Here is a 25,882-nt window from a genome sequence, read left to right as displayed (position 1 = left end):
GCTCTAATAATTGTAATTGATGTGTTGACACTTCCTGCCTGACAGGTTGAGAACAATTCCAGTAAAACCTACAAAGACATTTACATACTCAACACACCACATTCATTTACTCCTCATGTGATTCAAGTGTGAATGTTTTGACGGCATCTGCAGCAAACATCTCTGATCTGATTACCTGAACAAGTTAACCTCATGAGTCATATGATTTTCACGTATGATCACCAAGAACACTCAACACTGCAGTCCAATACATCTTGACTTCTTGTAATAGGATTAAGGAGAAGTGCACTCGAAAAATATAATTTCTCATTTCTCTACATCGAGTTCTGATTTCATTCTACATTCGTTCCTTTTCTACTAAAGGAAATGAGTTGATTGCTTTTTATGGACGTGAAAACGACAGATTATGATAAAAAGCACAGACACGTTACAAACGAATACTTAAAATACTTTATTCTTTGCACTACTGGTGTTTGGTACCTGATGGCACACAGCCTACAACATGAAAACTCCTCCATCATCTTGTGATTCGTGACTATGGCTAACGTTTCCTGAACTTGGCTTTGTCTGCTGTAAATGCCATGCATAAAAAGACAAAAGTTGCATTGTTCTCAAATTGCATTGCATTGCAACATGGTTGTACAATTTTGTGGTGCAGAAATCCCACTCATCACCCCTCAAAAGAGTCTTCTGGTTCTGGATATGGCTGAGTCAGTGTGCAGGTCTTCACAGTCCATGTTAGTGTAGTGAGTGGACTGAGTCTGTAGTGTAAACATAGGCACTCTAGTTGGAACTGGCCATTAATGTGAGGTTTAATAATTTAAGGCCCCACCGCACAGAGTCAACCCCCAAAAAATGCATCACACGAGTGTAAAAACAGATCCCGTACTCTTCTGGAGACACTTGTATCCAGGTGTCTTAGATGTGTATCATCTCGCCAAAACCTTCTCAAGTTGCAGTCACAGAAGAAGCGCTCAATAAAATACTTAATGCTTGTGGTTTATAACAAGACCGACAGTTTAAAGCCACGCTAGAGGCCGGGCTAGAAAACAGAAACTCGTGGATGGAGAGAAACTTTGACTTTGGTCGTGTTGACACGTGGGAACCGTCCTGAGTGATCCAATCACAAGTGCAGGTGTGAGGACGCAACTGAGATCCTATTGGTCAGATGTTTGTGAACACACTGATCTTGTAACCGCAATATCACCAGACTCCCTTAACAAATCACGTGATTTTAAGAGTTGTTGAGTGAGGAGGAGATTTACCCTACATATATTAAAGATGACATTTTATTGACGGTAAACATGTCAATTTTTATAAAAACAGTGAACAGTAACCAGTATAGGCTACTTTTTTTGTCGCCCGTGGAGAAAGTCCCCAGACTCCCTTTAAACATCGTGCAATTTTGTGAGTTGTTGAGTTAGGGGAAACTTTATAAACTTTATGAAACGCTGTCTCTGACAAATGTAAAAGTATTTGGGCCTTCTTGTAAATTCGGCAAACGTTATACATTAAGTTCTGTCTTTCTTAGCCCTCCCCCCCCCCAAAAAAAACAAACAAAAACAAAACAACATCATGTCTGTTTGTCCTAGTGATGTATATGTTCATTTAGACACGTCGAGTCGTATGCCAGGACTAAACTGACGGACTTAAAGCTGTCCATTTGTGATCGGATCAATCAGGAGGGATGGTACCAGTTCAGATCCTCACATCTAATAGGGTGAGAGTGTCACTGGAGGTAAAATCCTTCTGTCACATAAGTGGGTAATCCTCTGAACAGTGACCACTTCAGGACGTGTCAGATTCAGATTATGAGGCTCAGCTTGACTTGGTTAAACTTTGATGTTTTGGATGATTGACAGTTGATAGAAGGTTGTGGTGGTTTGAATGCAGGGCAGGCTGATTGATTAGGGTTTATAAAGTTGGTTATTTGGCTGGTATATATTAACATATTTGCACTGGGGCCCAATCAAAAGCAGTTATACTGCTGAGTATCTCTGGCACCGGGATGCTAGCGTGGCTCAAACCCCAACAAGCACTTCATTATTGCACATTACCTCAACGATTTTTTAGCACTGGCTTCGCAGTCAAAAGACAGGTGATTAATTTAAAGTCCTGACCTGTGATTTCATAACATTTCAAAGTGTGCATACACAGACATGGCACATACAGAAGTTATAAAATATTATTTATAAAACACAAAAGGGTATAAAATTAAAAACAGTTGGTTCTGTGAATGTGCTGAGGGTTTAAGTGTTAAGTTTTTTAAGTAGGAGTGTATTTACACACCTTCCTCAGGCTGTTTTCAGTCAGTTTGTCTGCTGTCTTTAAGCCTAAGAAACGAAGGATTCCTCATTTGTCTTTGATTTGGCGAGCATCATCTGAACATGTCACTCCTGTTTCTGATGCTCCCTCTGTCCTTTCACACCTCGTTGTTTTTAAAGTACATATACCCTGTTGTGGAAGTGGATTTAAAGGGCGATGAGAAAATTCCTCATTATTTCTCATTCGCCTTTCTTTCCTTTGACCAGATGATCTTCTTCCTGCATTGTTCAAAGCCTCTCGTCGTCCTCTTCTTCGTCCTCCTTGTGTCCCGCTTTCTAAACCTCTATAGTCTTGAAATATATCCTGGCATATATCGTATCCAGCTGGCTGTGCAGGGCGTGAAAGGAGGGTCGCTTGGAGGGCTCAGCGGCCCAGCAGTCCATCATGATGCGGTAAATATTCTGAGGACAGCGGGTCGGACAGGGCAGTCGAAACCCAGATGACAGCAGATCCAATACTTCCTTGTTGCTTTTTCCTGAAGGGGGATGTAAAAGCATGAGAGAGAGTTTAGTGATTTTATAAACTTTGTTCTTTTGCAGGTGCAGATTAAACATGTACAGATGACGATCACTCATTGATTTAAAAGGTACTTAAATGATAAAGCATCGGTTATTTTTTATTTTTCTTACAAATCTCATGAAAAGACCATAAATGTGTTGGTGTCTCTCAGTACTTTCTGACTTCACTCCTCAAACTTTGGGGCTCAGCCACAAGCTCATCAGTCTCTAATAAAAACATACATTTTAAAAATAAAACACACATTTTATTTTATTATATTTGACTTTATTAAAGACTCAAATTTGGACTCTTAAAAAAATTACTCAAATTAATTGATTATCAAAAAAGTTGACAACCAGCTGATTTATTCAATTAATTGTTGCAGCTCTTAAAACTACAGTAACCAGCTGTTTTAGGAAATAAAAAAAAAAAGAGAAAAGATTAAGTCCTCAAAAACCAACCAACCGACAACATCGTCCTCGTCTCCATGTTGTTGGTGACACTCGGCCTAAGCACATTTGTTCTTAATGATTTTTTACATGGGATTTGTTGACAAAGGTAAAACACAGATTATTTCCAGCATTATGTTTGGCTGACATGAACGTGGAAAAGACAACAGATAGTTGACTTAAATGTTAATTAATTCACACCATTAACTAAGAGGGCTGTAACAGCACATCTGCTGTTATTATACAACTGTAAGTCTTGTTTGTAAATGGGTGTTACTGCGTCCAATACTTTCCGCTGATTAATAAACAGTTTAACAAAAGAAAACAATCTGCTAAAACGCTCACAAGTTTATACAGCTGCAATTTTCCATTATAAAAAGTAGAAAGCAGTGAACACTGTACCTTCATAAGGCATCTTGCCGCGTGACATCATCTCGTACAGCAGCACCCCGAACGACCACACGTCTGATTTTACGGAGAAACGCTGGTAAATTGCTGCTTCAGGAGCCGTCCACCGCACCGGGATCTTTGTGCTTCGGCTGGCTGTGTACACACTGTCCTGCAGAGAGAGAGACGAAGTGTTTGAGTCATATACTTATATTTACTTCAACTGCTTTAAAGCAACATTATGTAACTTCTTTCACCCTAAAATAACAGGTTTAAAATCATTGTGACGCTACTGTGTCTTGTAACAGGGTGAATGGTGTCTCTGCACTATGTAACGCCAGTGAGAGGATCGCAGCGTTACATACATGTTTACTTCAACATACAAGTTTTAATCACATAACATTGTTATGACGTGATGAGTTTTGTGTGTAGCTAGCACCTACATTACGTCTGACAAACTCAGATTTGTATTTACGACAGTGGTGTTGCACAAATGTCAAATCCTACATAATGTTGCTTTAAAGTCGTATGTATAGATTATCACACTTAACTGTACGGATGATATAATATTCATATTTTTTTAAACAAATAGTAAATTAGAAATTTTAGCTCAAAACAGGCACAAAATGGATGAAAACAGTCTTGACAACAGTCGGTGTACATTCAGACCAGGTGACATAATGTTTCTGCTTTTTACTACGTTTCTTTACGAGGCAAAATGCAACACAGAGACCAGATGAGCCCGTCTTCATGAAGAATCTGATTTATTGACAGTAAATACTATTGTCTCTTAAGTAATGTGGTAATGATGTGGTAATGTTTTAAGTATCACACACAGAACCTTTAAGCCGTCTCACTCTGAGCTGATATCAAGTCTTTTGAAGCTCCGGGTGAATAAAATATTCTGTTTAGAGTGCTGCTCCTTTTATACCAGACAGATGGAAGGAGGACGGAGTCACATAAAGAATACATGAGCTTAGAAAGGAACAACAACGCAGAGTATTCATATTTTAAAATGAGCACGGATAAACAATTAGCATCATTCTGAAATGAAGAAATGTTTTCCGACAGATGAGACGACATAATGTTTACACACCGTCTCTCTTCCTCACACACATACACACACACGCACGCATGCAGTCTACCTTAATGATCCGAGCCAGTCCGAAATCGGCCACCTTGCAGACCAGATCGTCTCCCACCAGGACGTTCCTGGCAGCCAGGTCTCTGTGGACGATGTTTCTGTCCTCCAGGTAGGCCATGCCCTCTGCGATCTGACTGCCCATGTAGATCAGATGAGCTGATGTCAGCACCTGGCCCTCAGCAGCTACACACAGAGACACACAGAGACACACACACAGTCAGCTGAACAGGTGAACAAGATGGATTTCTCTTCCAGGCAGGTCGTGTCTCATAACTGAACCGACAATGAGTTTTGATACGCTCTTCTACAAAATAAGTCAAACATCAGACTAAAACCACTTTTCAAATGAAGTGAATTCTATCTACAGTCACCTCCTAATATTATCTATTGATCCTGATCCCAGTCTATAGTGTCTGTTGCAACAGTAGTTTCCCTTTTCCGGAAGAATCCAAGTTATTCTGCCCTGTAAACTAAAATAATCTGAAAAATCTACAGTGTTACTACAAGACAACGCCATGCTCGTCTCCTCAAAAAAAGAAAAGTCAACCGAGTTCGGAGTCTGGACTTGAGTGCATTTGTATGAACTTGTGAAGCGGTCAAGTTAATGTTGTTTTAACACAAAGCAGACATATAACAGATTTTCACTAATGACATTATAGCCAACATTATGATTAAATATGAGTGTTGGGAAATTTTGGCTGCATTTTCTCTGCCATTCTGGTGCCACCAGCTCGCTAATGGCTTTAGAAATACATCCTCAGGCCAGATACTGGATTTTTTTCTTTATTTGTCAGAGCATTTCATGTATTGATTGCTGTCGGGATGTTAAGATATTTTCAACAAATAAAACAAAAAATGCTTTTAAAATAATTTTCCGACCCCGAGTTTAAGTGCTTCTTTCTCTTTCTCTTCTCTTATTTTGTTTTGATACATTACATTAAATTGGAGGACACCCTTTTAAAGCCACTTACTGCAGAAGTGCATTCAAGAGTTAGATGCCATCAGGTTTTTTAGGAGCGCATCCCTCTTAAACAAACAACTAAAGGCGTGTCCGGTGCTACAATACAAGTGTTTCGCTCTTTCTCATTTATAACCCGTCATTCCCACAAACAGAGCAGTCATGTTTCGAGACTGAATGACTCTAAATGACTCATAAAGCTGAACGTTTACTGCGGTGCAGATAAGCAAACAGATCGCCTGCAGCACTAAACTGTTTGTGTGATTTGCAAGTGAAACAATGAGACAATAAAATAAACTGTTCTGCTCGGTTCATTGTCGTTTACATGATAGCAGATCCATTTTTATAGGGGATCATGATTTCAACCTGCATATAGTTTACTGTTCCAATTTCCTAACCACATTTTGAAGAAAATCATTCTTCTCCCTTCATTGTTTGAGGTGTTTCAGTGAAGTAGAGAGCTGCATCCAGAAGCTAAATATATGCAGGAGGCAGATAAGTACAGTAATGACATGCAGTCACACACACAGCATGAAGAATCAGAAATATGAGTCAGAGCCTTCACACTTTGCTCACTAAGACTCCCTGTGATTAAAGCCTTTTGTAAAACGTCAGAACAATATTTCTCTGCCGAGCCGAGCTGCCAGAACACAGATTATAATTCCATTTGCTTTGGATTTACGGGGGACAGATTTAACGTCACTTGGCCTAAATACTGATTCAAAGGGCTTTCCAAAAAAAAGAAATCTGAGGTAAGGGCTGAAACTCTCAAACCCAAGAAAAGCTAAATTAACTTCCTGTTGTAAACCTCTTTGCATATTAAAGCAACAGCGGAGTCTCCTCTGTTATAAAGCAGCCAGGTGGAGTTTAGAAACAGGAAATCAAACAGTTGTGGTTGACGAGGAACTGATTTACCATCAGATTTCTGCTGCGGGAGGGATGACGTGTGCTTTAAATATTACAGCCGTGAGATAAACTTTTATGACCCTGGCTCAGGTGTGTGTGTGCAGCCCATGAATTATTAGCTGTGTGTGTGTCTGAGCACTCACAGGCGAGGTAGGACTTGAGGCTTCCTTTGCTCATGAGCTCGGTGACGATGTAGACCGGCTCTCCTCTGGAGCACATGGCTAACAGCTGGATCAGCTTCGGGTGATGGAGGCTCTTCAACGCCTGAACCTCCTTCACAAACTCGTCCTGCTTCGTGTCCTCTGGAGGAGGAGGAACAGAATTATCGGTGAATTTATACAATAATCTTTTACAACCTCGTCTGTCTTCAAGCAGAATTTCTCCCTCATGTCCATATTTGGATTTTTCACCCACCATTATCTGTCTCTAACCTTCATTAATTCCAGCAAAAATGTCATAAATTAGTTTAACCATCACTCTTAACAACCTCCGCCTCTTGTTCTTTGTCCATTAATGTGTAATGTAATCTATCTAGCAGTTTTCAAAGCCTCCTCTCAGATAAAGCTTCCTTTGGTTCACTTGCTTTGTTTCACTCTGGTATCATGATTGTTATTTGATCCCACAGACTCTGACCTAGAAAAGTGGGAAAGACAGTAAAATTCCCAAAAAGTACTCTGAATCTCTGAACTAGTTGATTTACACACATATCAATATAGTTATATCTGTCCAGTACTTGAGTGCCACAGATCTACAGCTAAAGGATATTGAGGTCACTTGAATTGAAGTAAATCATTGAAAGGGCTGAGAAAAAGCTCTGAATTCTGGGTGAGTTGGTGTGGAATAACTCCTGTCATTTCCTTCTGATAACTTATATTTTCTAATTATATTGAAATATTTGAGCGTCGTCCCTGTTCTCCATCGCACATCATGTTTTTGTTCATCTATCCACATTTAGTTTTTGTCCTCCTGAATGAACAGCCTCCACTGACCAATGAAAAACATGCCAGCACTGATTCCAGCCGGGATATTTTGTATCATGTATTGTGTTGCACTGGGCGCTTCTTTTATTGTGTCCGGGTAGAAAAATAGGAAATGTTGCAACTCCATTGAATTGTAAAATCCTGCACCATTTTTAAAAGAAATACCAAGAAGTGCTTCTGCATTTGATGAACCTCAAAGTGGTGGTTTTATCTTCTCACAAGCATTTGTAGCAAAATGAAAAAAACAAGTACAAATACAATCCCTTGTGTTGTTTCTTTTGGCTGCACAATGAAGGCTGGGAATGAAGCTGGACGAGTTATGAAGAATGAAAGACTGAACAGAAACCATTCATCAGTTTCAGTATCTGTTCTCTGGCTGAACGTCCCAACCCATTTTTCACTACAGCATCACTGTCGGTGTGATCAGAAGTGTGTTTTGTTGCACCTGTAACCACGCCCCAACAGTGATGTCATACAGTACACCTGTACATCACTGCAGCAAGGTGAGAGGTTAAACTATAGATCAGCAAAAATAAAATGTTCAAGTGGTAAATTACTCTTTAATCGCTACCATTTGTTTTCGCTGCTTCAATTAGAGGTACTCGCTGAAGTTTTTGAGCATTTAAGTATCTGATATTAAATGTACTCAAGTACATTTATGCCAGAAAATTACTTTCGATACTCAAGTAAAAGTCAATTTCACACATATTTACTGATTAGCTGCCTCAGATCTGATATTCTGATTTTTTCTGATTATCGTAATCAGTGTTCGTTTTTGTTTTTTAATCATATTGCCAATAAAATAAATTAATTTAAAAAAGCAGCCTGTAATCTGAAAAGTAACGAGTACCTAAAGTTATTAAATAAATGTAGTGGAGTAAAAATACAACATTTGACTCCTACATGTAGTGGAGTGGACGTATAAGAAAACTGAAATACTCAAACTTTGAAAGAAGAAAAATCTCAAACACCATCTTAAATCTACATCCTTACCTTGTTTCAGCGTCTTTATGGCCACCTTCCTGTTCTCCGTGGTCCACAGAGCCTCCCACACCTCTCCGAAGTGTCCCTCTCCCAGTTTCTTGTGGAGTCTGAACTCCTCTCGAGGTCTTTCCCACGGCTCCATGTCGAACAGCTCCCGCTGCACAGAGACGACAGAGTGAGTCCAGGCAACTTTAAATCACAACAGTTTAAAACAAGAAGGCAGGCGGTGCTGCAGAGATACAAACAAACCCAACCAAACAGGCAATATTCTGATTCATCGGTCCAAATAACCCCCCTGCAGAATTTACATGATCCTTGTTATAACATGGAGGAGTTGTGCTTCCTGTCGGGCAGAACAGGAAACCAGTGTTGGCTGAGATGTTGTAACAGACTAAAGGAGGAGTTGAAGCAGAAATATTCCTGAAAATATGCTTTTGATTACAACAAAGAACATCTTTGATTTGGACTCATTACAGTTAATTAAATATTCTGGATACTTTCCCTCAACACTGACTGTTGTTTTGTTTTTTTTCTTAGTGTTTTTCTGCTGTGCTGTTTGTCTTAATCTCCTTGAGGAGATCAACATAATAGGAGACACGACCACTTAAAAATAAAATTACAACAGCCTGCGATTAAACCCCCTCCTGAAGCAAAAACGATCAAGTGCAAGTCCGGTAACTCTTTTCTAATTTGGCAATGGACAAAAAACCTGGACCATGACGATACAATCCTGAAATATTTGGTTATATTTTATCTTCACCTTGTCAAATTGTCAACAGAGGACAGATTTCACTTTTGATGATGTATCGGGCAGATACATCATCAAACACTCACCGATCAGCAGCGTTGTCTGAGCTAAGTGAATGATGTATGAATGAATGAAAGAAGGAAGGTCAGACTTAATAAATGACACATGAATTTTAAAGTTTTATGACAAATTTATTGCCAGTATAAAAAAAAAAAAATCAGGTGCTATAAAACATTTTGTTCTAATAATTAAGTGCTTCAAAAAATGTCAAATGAAATGAACAGATCAATGAAATGATTGGTTAAAAAAAAAACATGATTAATACATTTAATAATTAGCCATCCTGCACATATAAATAAAAACACCACAAATCAACTTGATTGCAAAATAAATTCAAGTGTTAATGAGATGATACACAAAACAACTTGTTGGTCGACTCCTCTGTGTTGCCTCATCGTCGACACATTCAAATAAATAAATGACTTCAGATTTAGTTTTTCTTTGCTATTGAAGCTTTGGCAACACTTAATATTTAAGTAGACATATTAACATTGAACTAGCTGCTAATTAGCATGCATATAAGAAGCACATTCATTAATCATTATAAAGCACTTATTGATGCCTCATTCTGCATGATCATACTCTACAACTACTAGAACATTAACTTGAGTTTTCCTTCAATAACATCTTAATTACTGCTTTTTGAGTGAGTGAGGACGTTGTTGTTGTTGTTGTTGTTGTTCCACATTCTGAACTGAAGTCTTGCTCATAACTAATTGACTAGTAAAACATCTGTGGGTTAATTAGTGTCAAACTTCTAGTTAATTAGTTATGAGCAGCACCTCACTTAAAATGGACTGACGCTAATGGACTGAATCATTGTGACGTTGCGCTAACAACAAAAACACTTACGGGTAGAAAACTGCAAACATTTTTTGCATTGTTGAGACACAAGAAATTGGCGAACTTGTTTATTTCTGTTGTTGTTCTCAGCCGTAACTTCAGAGTTTAAATAGTAAAAACACGACGGTCCAACCTATCTCGTGTTTCTACTGTGTGTAATTTATGTCCTGTGCTGCTTCGCTAGCATCTTTGATTAACCAAGTCTACCCAACAGTGACATTGGCGTCATTTAAGCTGTAATGTTTCTGTACCTGTGACCCAACAGGTAAATTAGGTCTCCAACATAACGTTAGTGAAAGTCCCGTTATTGAGATACGACCGCATTAAACATGTATTTTAGATGAATTAGACGAATACACTGAAATATCGTGAAAAACAAACAAACGGTTAAATTGTATGTAAGCTGGTGTGTGATGCAATGAAAAGCCAACATACTACTAATAAGCGTCTAGTTAATGGTGAATATATGTACCCTGTTATAAAGTGTTACCAACAAAAGCTCATCCAAAACAAACTGAAATTAAAAAAGGACATATAAACTGAAATAAACAACATTTGGTTTCAGTCAGTTGCTCCGTCTTATACTTCCGACAGAGAACAGCATGAAGCATTTTAGCACTTTTTCCATCATCATAACAAGTTATGGCACGCTATAAAGAGGCAGATTTCTTGTTAATTCCACTTAATTAAAATGTTTCCTCTCCTCATTTATAATGACGCAAGACATAATCTCACTAATGGCTGTAAATTGGACAAATCCACCCACCTGGGTTTTTTACTCAGTTAATTGGGCAGTTTATTGAGCATTTAAACAGCAGGAAAGATCCGCTTTAAGAAAGTAAACGCTAGTAGAAGAATCAGACTCATCTGTCCCTGCGCTTCATCAGTTCATATTGACTATGTCTCTTGGCTAAGTAATTACTGAGAGCTAAATCTTGTGCCAGGTCAATAAAAAGTGATTGAAAGCATCATTAGTGACTCTTTTACTGCGAAGAAAATTGAACTGAGTGTTTCGGTACAATCAAAATGTGAGTGTCACTTTCTAGAAGCAGATTTATTCTTGAGTTTGAAGCCTGAATGATGAACCATCAGACTGTTTAAAGCCACTGAAGCTGTAGAGGGAACGGCTGTTGGTGACACTGAGCGGTTTATAAATGATGAGAAAAACATTGGCCTATTTTTTTTTTAATGGCCTCCATATTTTAGAGCTATGAAATCATGAATATAATATTCAGGATATTGTATCTTCACATGTTAAATCATGAGAAGTTGTTGTGTTGCGAGTGTAATTAGCTGATAACACCAACAGTGAGATGAGATGATGTTTGAGGATTTCAGGGTTACAACAAAGTCACCGAGTGGACGTTTCAATCGTTAAAACATTTTTCTTCAATAACATCAGCTCATTAAGCTGCAGCAGAGTCATGAAATATAAAAAAGGCACATGTGCAAAATCAATACAAACATACAGTTAAAAGGAACAGTTCATCCAGAAATGTTGTCGCAGTCCACAAAACATTTCTGGAGCTGCACAGCAAAACAGCGTTGCAGCATTCTCCTAAACAACTGAAGCAGCTGGGGACTCGTTTCAAAATGGATAAAAATGATTAAAGAAAAACACTGATTTGAAAAGATGTTATTTACACCGTTTTTAAACTGAAATCTTCACTGTCTCGCGAAGCTAAAAGTGTTAGCACGCACCATGGATGTACAAGTAAAAATCTGGATACGGCGTTTGAGGCAGAGCCCTGTTAATTCCTATGAAAGCTGCTCAGTGAAGCCAAAAAACCTCGACTTCCCGCCTATAGGAACACCTGGATCTTCTGTGTTGTGCGGCCCATTGAGTGTGCAGACTAGAGACTTCCAGTTGAGCGCCCGGCTAACTTGAATGGCGATAAAATGGTTTAATCTTGCGGCTCTTGTAGACTTTCCAAATCTTACTGCACCATATGTGTAAAAATATGACAGTCAAACGAGTCACATCGCCGGGGGTTGTGGCGCTCAAAATGTATCCACCGTTTTATTGTAATTACACGGTTTGGCCATTACGAAAGTTGGCTTCAAAGCCCGGCGCTCTCCCCGGGGGCTTGGCATGGATCTTTCTGAAGTGGGTGCATGAGCTCTACCACACACCGAGGTTGTAAATAACGTCCTTTCAAATCAATTTGGAGTCTCAGGTCTTCTAGAAATGCCAGACGAGCTGTATGGTGACATTTTTATGGGTTTTTCTTACGTTTTAAAACAAGTCTCCAGCTACTTCAGTTGTTTAGGAGAATGCTGCAACTCTGTTTTGCTGTGAAGGTCCAGAAATGTTTTGTGAACTACGAGACTTCACCTGACTTTCTATCAACATGGGGGGGAGGAGATAATGACTGAATTTTCCCTTTTGGGTGAACTGTTCTGATAAAAGATTAATAACATAGTTAACAACAGAATCAAAGTCTATAAAAGCTTATAAAATAAAAATGAAATGGTAAAAATGATTTGAAATGAAAACAAAGTGTTGACTCATCACTACCTGTTAGCTTTCTCTTCTTGCGTGTGTGCATTTATGAGAAGATACCAACATATAGTAATGCTTAATGAAGTTTTGCTGTGTTTGTCCTCTGTTTGCATTTTAAACATGAAAGCGTAGAGTTACATGCTGAATCTGTGTTTTGCACTTGTGTGGGAGTTTGTGTGTGTGTGTTTCTGCCTCAGTGTGTCCGTGGCCTCAGACTCACAGCTTCCTCTGGAAGGGAAGAGAGAAGAGGGGAGGAATCACTGAGCGTCCTCTGATCGAGAAGAAGTCCTGATTTTAAGATCTTAACACTCGTCTACTCGTCTTTAATATCTATAAATATTAGGTAATATTCCTTTATCCTAAAACATCAACTAAGTACGTTTAATGTGATTCTCTCCAAACTGACGAGTGGGTGTGTTGCTGGTTAAACGAGTGGCTCCTCATCTTGCAGTGAAAGTCTCCAGATACTGAGAACCCACAGCGAGCCGTTCTCCTCGTCTCCCGCTGGGCTCGAACTGATGAGCCGTGAATAAAGAATACAGCGCGCTGGGGGTTTAATGTAAGCTGCACTGCAGAGATAGCGCGTGTAATTACAGCACTGCCACGTGATATTTTTCTCAAACTGTTCCAAATATTTTACACTGGTTAATTACACTCCAAATATATTAGCCTCTCGGTATTAATTTATGCACATAAAGAATAAGACCGCTCTCATTAACCTCCTGCTGCAGTGCAACAATAGAGATGAATTCAGGATCTTTGTGACACTTTGTCTCAGGTTCTTACTGCAAAGACAAAAGCTGTGCAAATTAAAAAAGATACTGGAGCAATCTAGATTAAAAACAGGAGCCTTTTCTGCCTGAAATTTGACTTTAACCATCAGGGGGAACTGTTGTTGTTAGCTGCTGGTTTTCTATTCAAAAACCAAATTTTTGTTAGCTGGAGGGCGGATGCTGTTTAGTACAGCACCATTTTGCCAAAGTCAGGTTGAATTCTTGGCACAAATTCACCTACTGGTAACATGCAAAGCAGAGAAAGCAACCGCGATTCCAAAACTTTGGGACACTGTAAAACATAAATAAAACAGAATGCGATAATTTCCTAATCCAAGTCTCCTGACACTCAGAGATCCCAGATTAATTTGAAAAACGTTTATCAAACCTTCGACACACGATCGAGCTCCTGCTAACACTTTTAGCTTAGCAGCTACCTTGAAGATTTCGTCTTAAAATGGGTGTACATAATGTACCAGACGAGCTGTATGGAGCCACTTAATGTTTTTGTTGTTATTGTTCATTTTAAAAGAAGTCTCTAGCTACTTCAGTTGTTTAGCAAAATGCTGCAACAGCTGTTTTGCTGTGAAGCTCCACAAATGTTTTGTGGACTACGAAACTTCACCTGACTTTCCATCAGCATGGGGAGAGGAGATAGTGACTGATTTTTCATTTTAAAATCAAAAACAGTGAGAAACCTCAAACACAGTCCCAGTCGATTATTAAATCACTGCTCCAGTTATATTAAACTGCATGTTACCGTAGCAACAGTACTGAAATCGTTAAGCTGACAACAGTTTACCAAAACACACGACAAATTAAACACAGAGTCGCAGCCTTTATTTTTTAAACTATACACTCTTGAGTGTCCTGATGAAATTAATATCTGTATCTGTAATAACTGTATTCTCACTAAATGTTCATTTTAGCTTCTGTGATCTTTGTTACTGTGTACACAGAACTATTTAGTGAAACTATATTACATTATATTTTATTGTAATTCTGTATACCATTTATATTGACATCATACCATACCTTAATATTAAATATACTGTATTTTCATTTTGTTACTTTGCTTAGGAGTATCACAAAAATACTCTACATGCCAAAAAAGTGTAACATTTTCAATGACAATTGTTTGGACTTTTTTTTGTGCAGCTGTAATATTCAATTTCTCACCTCAGAATCAATAAAGTCTTGATGTAATATCTGTTTATAATGTTGCAAATGGCAGTTCTGCAAATGTTATTAGTATGTTCAGATGTCTAGGTGTGGATTAAAACAAAGATGAAAAAGATAATTAAAAACACACATGTACATGATAACTATATCTTTACAAACATAAACATACCAACAGTTTCTCATGTTTGCTCGTGTACTTCTATCTTTGTGAGGACCAATTTTAGACCTTTAGACATTTTTGGACAGTGAGATTTTAGATTTTAGTGCTTTGCTTTACTCTCGGCAGTCTAATAGCATCGTTCTATTTTATTTTTTAGAGGAAAATGCTTTAAAAGCCACTGTACACTACCTCCTCAGCAGAAAACAGCAGACAGACAGCTAGAAATCAGCTGGTGAACATAGTGGAGTATTTAGCAGCTAAAGAACAAGGTGGAGACCAAAAACAGAGCTGAAAGTGTGTGAATATTGAACTTAGGTGACACAAACACGACTCCAAATAAATGATCATGTCGACATTGTCATTCCTTTGGACTTGTGTCTCTGACCATTTGACAAATATTAATCCACTATTCACTCCTTTTAGCTCTGTTTGTAACTCAGCCAACACCTGACAGAAATATCTGGTTTTTCAACTTTATCACCTCCTCAGGGAAATGTTATCCTTATCTTCACCTGACAGTCACAAACTTCTGAAAGTCTGTTTGGTTTTTGACAGGTAATGTACAGTCAGTTTATAAACATGCTGCTGGAAACAATGTTAATGAGAGATTGAACCAAAACAGTGGAAGTTGTGGCAATAAAACAGCTCACTGAAACACTCCTCAGGTCTGAGGGGAACTGTGTCATTTGTTCCAGTGTTGTTTTAAATCATTGATACGTGCAGCTTTCATTTTTGGGGTGAATGAATGCATTATGTCCTCACAAGAATAGGAGTAAAAACCGTTTGTGTTTTTGTATATGTTTGTATCCTACCTGCTGGGCGCAGGGCTCATCCAGTACCACCCCGAGGCTCCGTGGGTTCTTCTGGTAGTACGAGACCAGCTCCCCCAGCGTCGCGAAGGAGATCTTATCCGACACGAAGTACGCACCGATGGACGAGCGCTGGATCCTGAAGTGATACACCTTCCCCTCACTGCGGGCTGAGATAGGAGAAGGAGCGTCAGTGTGGTCACATAGTGTATGTTCAGACACTGACACTAAATAAACAGATCAAGTTATTGTTTGTTCAGATGTAATAATTTCATTGTCAAACTCAGAACGTATCATTTCACTCTGTCACAAACTGAATATCTGTCTCATGTTTGCTTGGAAAATAAAAAGATGTGTTGGAAGAGGGTGCTTGACAGCTGGGAAAATCAGTCATCACATTTTTTTAAGTAGAAGGGAAACATCAAACATGCTGAATGACAGAGAGGACAAATCTTTTAGAAATCTAAATATAAGCCTTGTTTTAAGATCTTTTCAGTGATTATATCTGTGTACTTCAGACTTTTAGACAACCAAGAAAAAGATCAATCATATCAGCACGCTTGTCTCCACAGCAGACACACAATTTATTATCTAAACTAGCACTGAAGAAGGTCTTTGAGACAACAGCTTGGATAATAATAGTGTTGTGCATGCAGCGCCTTATTGTTTTTTGGAGTAATTGTGGTACAAGTTTAGCTTGATACCTACAATTTAAACCAGGATGACTTGATCTGCAAAATCCCCAAATTAGTGCATCTAAATTCAAAACAACTGTCATTGTTGCATTGATAAACAATACTTATCCTCATCAGTCGTTATACTTTTGTTTCTTGCTGTTTTTGTGTGTTTACTATAAAAAGGAAAAAGGTACAGAAAGACCAAGATGTAAACTCCTGAAATCTCGAATAAAACAGAAAAGTCAAATAAAAATAACTACCACAATGCAGCAGCATACTAATACAGAAACATGTTCATCATAAACACCAGTCACTCTCTGTATACGCAGTCTAGATCTCCATAAAGAAAGAGAACAACATGGAGCATCGAGGGAGAAGACAGGATACATTATTCATACAGCATCTTCAGCAAAGATTCAGCTCAAACTGCTGAATAAAAAGACAAAGATGAGATAAAATAATGTGATGGGAAAGTTTTTTCATAGCCCCTCGTGAGGTTGTCTGATGCAGTTTCTTTAAAACGGACTCTTCAGGGATTTTAAACCCAATTCAAATTCACTCTTCGACAGGAAGCAGTAATGTTTACAACGTTTGCCTTCTGCAATGAATTTGCCACCGAGTGTAGAATTTGAAAATTTCTAACTTCTGCTTCGATTACTGGGATCACCAAACAGGCACTGCTCTACGAAGAGAGTTCAGCGTACCCAGGATATATTTAGCTATCTGACCTTACTAACACTAACAAGCGCAATCTTGTTCAGCGGTCACACGAAACAGGGTTGACTTATCGAGTTGATAACCACCAACTCGATAAGTCAACCCAGGTTTTCCACATCTAGCCATGAGCGCGTTCACATAAAAAGGACAGATGTTCGCAGCACCCGACCAATCTCAAACTCTACTGGCAGCAGAGCAAACTATTAGACAATAGAAAAAGAAGTTAAACACATAATCCAGGATTAAAAAAGCACAGTTACAGTTATATCATTGAGTCATGAGTCGAGCTGACTGTAATTCAACTCCATTTAACTCCATTAAATAAATATGTTGCTTAGATATTCTTGTAGTGTGTGTTACAGTCTTATTCTGTCAGCTGTGACCCCGTGCAGTGTTAAACAGACATGTGAGCTGTTAAAAATAAATAAATATTCAAAGTGGTACTGTGATATCTTATCATTATTATTAAATACAAGGCTTTGGTGCTTTAATCCGTCTCTGTTGAAAGCGGATATTGGCATAAAAAAGCCCAATGAAATTGCTTTGACATCGCCTGCAGCCAACAGGGAAAAAAAGTGTAATGAAGAAGATAGGAGGGGGTCGAGCACAACGTGATCTCCGAGGAATGATCATTCAATTTTCCAGAGAACTGATTGGTCGGTGCTTTTATATGCGTTGATCTGTTGTCTGGAACAAAAGAGCAGGTTACTGTGGTAACTATCCCTGAAAACGCAATGTTAACCCTGAAGTTACCTCACTAAACACAAATCCTACTTTGCTGCTAAAGGTACTGCGAGGTTAAATGTAATTTAAATTTGTAGTATGCCTAATTATTATTCTTTTTTTTTTTTATAAACCAAGGCTGTGGTCCAACATTAAGTTTCAGTTTTGGCTCCCTGAGGGAAAGCCACCCCTGGTCCTCAAACCACAGCCACCAAACAAACTGACAAATGCTGTAATGCATTGAAATTCTACACATGGTGCCTTTAAGACTCTTTACCAGACTTTCTTCTTCAGCCAGAGAACTTACGCTTAATGCAAGTTACAATCACATACTGACTGCTGCATCTACACACACCAAGATGTATAACACTAGATACAGAGATACACACCAAGAACATGAAGACGGTCACGTCTTTATGATTGAGGGACGGTAAATCAGACAGAAATGTGTGTAATTGTGCCATAAAACGGGGATACTGAAGGCTTGGGTAGTTCTACCCTCAATCTCCGGCTCGTATGCACACAGAGTACTGATGATGCATATTTCAGGAATACCAGCACAGTGAAAATTGAACGTGTAACTGCAGCATTTTCCCCCCGGGAGCTGAAGGACCTTGAAGAAGGGGGGCAGGGAGGGTAGAGAGGAGAGAGAGAGAGAGGACAGAGGGATTGAGAGGAAAAGATGCCAATGCAGACGATGGAGAAGCCAGAGGACGAAAAGAAAAGAGAGGAGCAGAGAGAGGACTGAGCTGGAGGTGATTCAGGGCTGACAGAGTAACAACAAGCTTTGAAGTCACAAATCTCATGAGGTCCATTAGAGAATTGGCTGTGGGCTCATTCATAAAACTGTAATCTGATGACAACAACGGGCTTACAAATGTAGGTCACTACGACTGGAGACACGACTGTGAAACACTCGCTAGCTAACAGTTTGATTGGGTGAAATGAGTTCTTCTATTTCAGAACAAATGTCGTCATTGTACATTTCTGCAAACCAGGGACGAGTCGTTTAAATGTTTTTCAAAGCACCATCGACGCCAGAGGCAGGTGGTGTCAGTTCACGCCCCCTGTAGCAGGAGCCGAGAGGACGGGAGGCGAGAGAAATCGAAGGCAGGGAGATCGAGGGTGACAGTGGCTGGAGACCTTGAAGGGCAATGGAGGCAGGAGGGGGTGATGGATGGAGGACGGGGTGGATGAATAGAGAGACTGAGCGGAGGGAGGAGGTGAAGAAGACATGTAGAGTGTAACAGGACTCTCACTGAACATGTGCCATGGCCAAGAGCTCAACGCTCTGCGACTTAATAAAACATACAAAAATAGACAAAAACACAAAGAACTGAACTAAATAAGTCAGAGTGTGAATCCTGGTTTGAAGAAGAAAGTGCGAAAAAATGACGAATATAAGAGGAACCAGTGGCGGCGGTGGTGGTGACACTTACCGGAGATTGTGTACTCGTCACTGTGACTCTCACTGATGCGAACCAGGAAGGAGCCATCTTTGTTTTGGGAAGCGAGCAGGAGCTTCTCAGCTTTCACCCGGTTTATGTTCCCGTAGTACCACCTGCACAGAGAGAAAACAAGATGGACAACAGATAGAGGGATGATCAGACGGGAAATACACCACCATGATGAATACAAACAATGATACAGCAGTAAATGAATGAATGAACAAAGAAAAGACAGGAAGGAGTTTGTTTTGGAAGAAGCTGAACACTTTAGATGATTTTCATTCACGTATCAATGTAAAAGCAGGATTTTATTACGTTCTGTTTTACTTATGTGATTTTTCTTTGTACATATTTTTATATCTGTAAGAACACGGTTAGAGGAGCCTGATATCTATGAATTTCATTGCTGTCAAACTGTAACTGTTGTGCATATGACAATAAAAAACCTGAACTTTGTTTGCAGAAATTCTGAAAATAGTGAGAAATGTCATCACAGTTAATCACAGCCTGAAGTGACACCTTCACAGTGCTCGTTGTGTCCAGCCAGCAGTCAAAGCGTCGACATAAACATAAATCAATCAAAATTATTAATATGATAAAAGGGAAAATAGTCGACAATTGCGTCTGTTAATCCAAGTGACATATATTGGAGTTGAAGTATCAAGTGGTATGATAGCTAAAGTGCCTCAAATTTGTACATAAGTAAAGTATTTTAGTAATGTAGTAAGTTACATTCCTTCACTGCATAGATCACATTTTTCACATTGCAGCTGACACAGTCAGAGTAAAGAAGGTTAACATTACAGTAACAGTAACACAACTTAACAAACTGGTCCAGTCAGTTCTATAAATATCAGCAGCAGCTCTGGGAACATGACAGGAGCCATTTACCAGCCAGCATACATGTGAATAATTCTAATATTTATACATGAAAGTTATAAATAAATAAAGACATGTATTCAGAAGTTAGAGTCATGAGAAGAAGAAGTCGTTAAGTGTTGTTGAGTCCCGCCTGTTTGCTCAGAGATCAGAAACTGACCTGTGTTTACTTTACAGTATCAGGAGGGCGGCTCAGGTTTCACTCACAGTAACAACAAGAAGCAGCACAGCAGCAGCTTTATGATATTACAACAGAGTCGAGACATATCATAGTGACGGATTAAAGATCAAAATCTATTAATACTGTGAAGATAATGTCTCTATAATCTGAACAAATATCTGCACTAGAAGTTTCTATGGGAATATTAAAGGAATACTTCATTGACTAGAACGCTTAGCAGAGCGGATGCCTTCCCTTCAACACAATCAAGCCCAATTAAATATCAAATAAAACATTAAAATCTGCTAGATCTTGATTTTTATTTGGATCAAATAAGCCATCTAAATACAACATTTTCCATGACATTTTCAGTGACAATCTAGCTGGTACGACAGACAGGGAGCGCGCCCATACACTAATATGTTCCTCAATTAATCAACTGATAACCCCAATGCCTTTTTCTCTTGTGAATTACACACCAAAAGATAGTTTATAGCCTAGCATTAGCTTTTTACTTCTAGCGATTTAATCTACACCTCGAAAATCACAAAAGTGGGGTTTATCTGTGAGGATTATCTTGCTGAACGATGAGAGTAAGTATTATAAACGTGTGTTTGTCACACAGGTTATTTTCGGCAATAATTCAAAATCCTATTCAAAAATCCAATAGGCTTTAAATTGGAGGGAACCAGGGCGATGCTAACTTCCGGGTTAGCCAGCTTCGCGTTCACGTTACCTCGATTAGCTGATTTTCAGGTGCTGAGGTGGAGGGAAGGTGGATATATTTGACGAGGCACTTCAACATGTGTTAACGTGAAGCCACTGGGTGTATTTAAGGAGAGCTCGGGACACTTTCAAGCCCTGTTTGTGACAACAAAACACGGATCATTTTGGCGGGAAGTCGGGACATCCACAGCGGTGTGTGTGTCGACCACAACAGGCAGCCATTTTGAGCCAAAACACTGTTTTACTAAAAAAATACCAAGTGGCCTTTGTGCTTAAACCTAAACCTTTGTGACAGGAGATAAATAGCACCTTTCATTTAAGTTAACTTTCATAAGGTGGCTACTTACTGCAGTCAGCTGGCCGAGCAGACACCGCCAGTCACGCTCCACATACGGGTACTGAGCGGTGACGTGTGGCGCTGCAGGTTGGCTGGAAGTGGACCAAACCACTTTGAGGCATATGGAGGGGGGGGGGACCAATCTTTAAAAACTGAAAAACGCATTGTTTTGCGTCTTTTATTAGCACATGTATTTTCAGTGCATATTATTATGATATTTGAATTATAAGTTTTCACTGATATAGGTTACTGAGGGGGGAAGATCTCTGTTTTTCCTAGGAAGAGGGCGGGTCCGGACCCCTTGTCTCCTCCCCGTGATTTCCACCTATGGGCGCTGTCTAAGTCTTCCCTTATTGATAAACACTGATTATCAGAATAATGAGTCAGTATATTAAAGGATAACTTCACCCAAAAATTAAAAAAAAATGGCTCCATACAGCTCGTCCGACATAATCAAAGTCTCCAAAGGGGCCGAGTTCCCAAATGACTTGAAAAGAAGTTATTTACACCCTCGACGTGCGGTCGAGCCCGTGTGTCCAGTTCAAACGGGTTTGCACCAACGCTTGTAGCTAACAGTGAAGATTTCTGCTTTAAAAAGGGGTGTAAACTACATCTTTTTTAAAAATCAAACTTGGATTCGACGAGCTGTATGGAGCCATTTTATGTTTTTTTTTGGTTGTTTCTGATGTTGTAAAACAAGTCCCCAGCTACTTCAGTTGTTTAGGAGAATGCTGCAACGCTGTTTTGCTGTGACGCTCTACAAATGTTTAGTGGACTATGAAACTTCACCTGACTTCCCTTCAGCATGGCGGTGAGGAGATAATGACTGACTCTTAATATTTGAGTAAACTGTTCCTTTCATTGACTTGGCGACTGGGCGTATCTCCTTACAGGAATTTTATAGAGACGCTACAGGAGATAATAAAAAGAAGCAGTGAGAACTGACACAAACAAGATTATTTTTAGGACGCTGGTGATTTTATCTTTTTGGTTTCTATGAAAACTGACAGTAATCTGTCTTCATTTTAAGCAGAAGTATTCATCTTCAGCAGCATTATAAGGGATCATTGTTGTTTTTGTTCTGATGTCCTTATCTTCAGTTTCAGTGGTGTGTTTAAGGACAGTGGGACATATGGAGTCAGTTGTTGGCTCAGCAACTTGAACTCAGGCAGTGAAGTCAACCTTGGAGAGCGAGCTCAGCTGAAACATGACGACTCCCAGCAGGCTGGATGAATAATGGAGGATCTGCAGCTGCAGGCCGGAGGACACGTGCAGCCTCTCGGCCACATTTAGCTCCAGTCAGCTTCGACAGCAGCGGGTCAACGCTTTTACCTCCAAAGACACGTGTTAAACTTTGTTTTTAATGCTGGGAGACTGTCAGCAGGCTCAGAGTTCAGTTTTATATTTATATGATTATAATTGGACCTAAAACGATTAATTGATCAGTGGAGATATGTACGTTTGCTGTTTCAGTGCTCTGCTGTCATTCTAGATAATAAGGTTTATTATCAAACTGTTTCCTGCCTCTGGTTCTTATCTTTGTGTGTCGGATAACTACATTTTAGGGATCATTGTAAAAAATGTCAAAAATTTGAGTATATCGGCTGATAAATCATGAACATAAGTCCAAAAATGAGTATCGGTTTGACTCCAATCATGACGGAGGAGAGCGAGACACTACATGCAGCACAGTGCAGCGAGATATCGCGATAACATCGTTATCATGTTTTCCTTTGGCCACGATAATCGTGTTGTGAAAATCTGATGTCGTGACAGCCTTATTTCAGATCATAAAAGTCTAAGAAAACCTAAATATACTCACATTTGAGAGGATAGAACCAGTTAATGTACAATTTTCATTAAAAAATGACTCAAGTTTTCAATCCAATATCAAAATTGTTGCAGATTAATTTTCTATCAGTCATTTAACTGACTCATCGTGTTGACTTTGGTCCAAACCTCATGATTATATTTGAGAGCAGTAAGAGAGAACTGGCACCAGCGAGTTTTTTCCATCTTTATAAAATTAATCAACTGAATGTTTCAGCTCTGAATATGATGATGAGACATTAAGACTTCAACTTTAAATGAAACATGAGTCACATCAGGTCAGACTTCATCATTTCTGCCTGAAGATTTCTGGTCACCTCAGAGAACATTTAGATATTCTGGTGGTTTTCAGTGACTGAACCAGTTGATAACAGCAGGGAGGTCAAAGCTCGGTCAGCTGTCAGCTTCTGTTTCTGTCAGAATGGTCTTAAAATTAATTTTTCTCTCCTCAGAATCCATCAAAGGATCAGGACTGTGAGTAATGTAACCTTCTGCCCTTCTACATGTCTGTTTAGACAACATATTAGGGGTTTACAGCAGGTGGAGCAGCAGATGAGAGACCCCCAGCAGCAGCAGCAGCAGCAGCACTGTGGATCAGGTGACTCTGGATCAGGATGTTTAACACTCACTTGTGTTTGGCGAACTCGTCCTGCAGCAGAGCCACGTAGTTGGCCGGGATCAGTCCGGACTCCAGAGACCCGGTGAGCTTCTTGGCCAGCACGTACTCGCCCCGCTTCTCGATCACCGACAGCTTGTCGCCCTCCCTCACCGTCAGCTCGTCGTCGCTGCGGGCCTCGAAGTCGAAGAGCGCCGCGTAAAGCTGCACCGGCCGCTTCTTGGGCGACGGGACGCGGATGTCTCCGGAGACGGTGCGGATCTCCGACGTGTGCGCGGCCGGGTTGGCGATGACATGGTTGTTGTTGGGGACGTTCGGGTAGCGGAAGTCGGGCCAAATGTAGTTCCAGAGCCGGCTTAAACACGGCATACAGGAGCGGCAGCAACTCTCCATCCCGGGACATGAAGGAGCGCGGCGGCGGTTATTCCAGGATCGATCCGAACAGCGATCGATACGACGCGCTGCTTCAGGCTCTCTGAAAACGGCCTCTCACAGCCTGTGTCACCAGCCGTTCGGTCCCTCGCTTCCCCTCTCGTCCTCTGGCTGCAAACATAATGCACCGCCAGCAATAGTTGGGTAGATTAGCCGGAGGAACCGGTTTTTTCTGTCGAGATCATGGATCTGAGCTCCACGCCTGCAGTGCGCACGGCGGCTGCGGGAATGCGGAAACGGGAATGGAGGGCATCCAAGTCGGATCGGCTCCCTGCGAGGACTCGGCGCTGCGACCCAAGATGAACCGGGAATGTGAGCATGGCTCCCCCAGAAAAATGTTAATCCATCGTCATCTGGAGCGGACGGGGAGGGAGTCTGCAGCGGGCCGATGCTCAGGTGTTAATCCACCGAGAGGAAGAGGAGGGTGAAGGTGAAGCGGCGGCGGCGCGGTGCGTAAAAAGTTTGGGTTTGGCGCTCCGCACACCTCCTGCTGCTCACACACCTGCGCACTGAGGGGAGGAGAGAGTGGACGGGTGTGTGTGTGTGTGTGTGTGTGAGTGTGAGAGAGAGAGAGAGAGAGAGAGTGAGAGAGAGAGAGAGAGAGAGTGAGAGGGGAGAGAGAGAGTTGTTTGAATAATAATGAGCGTGTGTGTGTGTGTGTGTGTGTGTGTGTATGTTTCCTCTCTCAAGCCAAATTTCCCTTAAGGTCATTTTGGTTGAGTAAACGAGTGTGTGTTGACTAAACACTTCTGATTGTCACCTCTATCATGTTTCTGTGTGACGTCATGAAAACACTTCACCTGCCCTGACGTGTAGTCTTAATCTTTCATGACTATTTTATGATTTATGATCAATTTCAGCAGAAACAGCTTCATTCATCACATCTACACTTTAAATCTTGAAGTTGATCTCATCACGTGAGAAAGAAATAAGGCTGAAACTAACTTTTATTGCACTTTGGACTGTTGAGGACTTCTTTGGTCTATAAAATGTCAGAAAATGGTGAAAAATGTCGATCAGTTCCTCCCAAAGCCCAAGAAGATGTCCACAACTCAAATATATTGAGTTTACCTTCACAGAGGAGGAAAGAAACCAGAAAATATTCACATTACACATTCACATCAAGGTTTGGCTTAAAATACCTGTTTTGGTCTCCACGATCGGGGATGGAAATGTTCCCAGATCTCTTTGAAACACACCGACGAGTTTGTCGCTGTAAAAACGGTCGAAAATCTCACGACAGACTCAAACTGTGGTCGACCGTTTGGCAGCCTTGTTGGCTTGTAATAACACAACCACCGTCCCCTCGACCTCCTGACGTGAGAGTCAACTAATAATCATATAACGTCCTTTTTTCCAAGTCAAATTCCCAAACATTTTCTGGTTCCAGCCTCTAAAAATATGATGATTTAATCCTTTTCTCTCTGTTCTATGTTTTTAAATGGAACATAATTAGATTCTGGACTGCTGGTCAGACAAAACAAAACATTTGAGGACATCAGATTGGACATTTTTTCACAGTTTCACCTGCAGAATAATAAAGAATGAAAAGAAACAGTGCTATCAAGGTGTGTGTGACCAGGATCAACAAAACTGAATGAGTCTGAGGTTATTTTAATCTCACCTCC

The 25,882-nt window shown here is 40.1% G+C and overlaps 1 protein-coding gene across 1 annotated transcript; it reads right to left on the bottom strand.

Annotated features, from left to right (window-relative positions):
- Window positions 1-1,565: 1,565 nt before the first annotated feature.
- srms (src-related kinase lacking C-terminal regulatory tyrosine and N-terminal myristylation sites) lies at window positions 1,566-24,708 on the bottom strand. Its single transcript, XM_073471062.1, has 8 exons — window positions 23,836-24,708; window positions 19,266-19,387; window positions 15,713-15,879; window positions 8,641-8,788; window positions 6,811-6,969; window positions 4,805-4,986; window positions 3,675-3,831; window positions 1,566-2,800 (listed from the first exon to the last, which is right to left on the bottom strand). Exons 1-8 carry the CDS (start codon window positions 24,213-24,215, stop codon window positions 2,601-2,603), a joined length of 1,515 nt encoding a protein of 504 aa, XP_073327163.1. The 5' UTR covers window positions 24,216-24,708; the 3' UTR covers window positions 1,566-2,600.
- Window positions 24,709-25,882: the final 1,174 nt, after the last annotated feature.

The sequence above is a fragment of the Pagrus major genome, chromosome 7 (assembly GCF_040436345.1).
Source record: "Pagrus major chromosome 7, Pma_NU_1.0".
Lineage (NCBI taxonomy): Eukaryota > Metazoa > Chordata > Actinopteri > Spariformes > Sparidae > Pagrus > Pagrus major.
Note: the sequence above shows the minus strand (reverse complement) of the source record. Positions and strands in the feature narration are given on the sequence as shown.

Excerpts from the sequence above, each read along its gene's own strand:
- srms (XM_073471062.1), bottom strand. The coding sequence starts at position 24,215 with ATGGAGAGTTGCTGCCGCTCCTGTATGCCGTGTTTAAGCCGGCTCTGG. Across the intron at positions 19,388-23,835 it reads GACGAGTTCGCCAAACACAA|GTGGTACTACGGGAACATAA; the intron begins GTGAGTGTTAAA and ends CTCTCTGTGCAG. Across the intron at positions 15,880-19,265 it reads TGACGAGTACACAATCTCCG|CCCGCAGTGAGGGGAAGGTG; the intron begins GTAAGTGTCACC and ends CTCCTATCTCAG.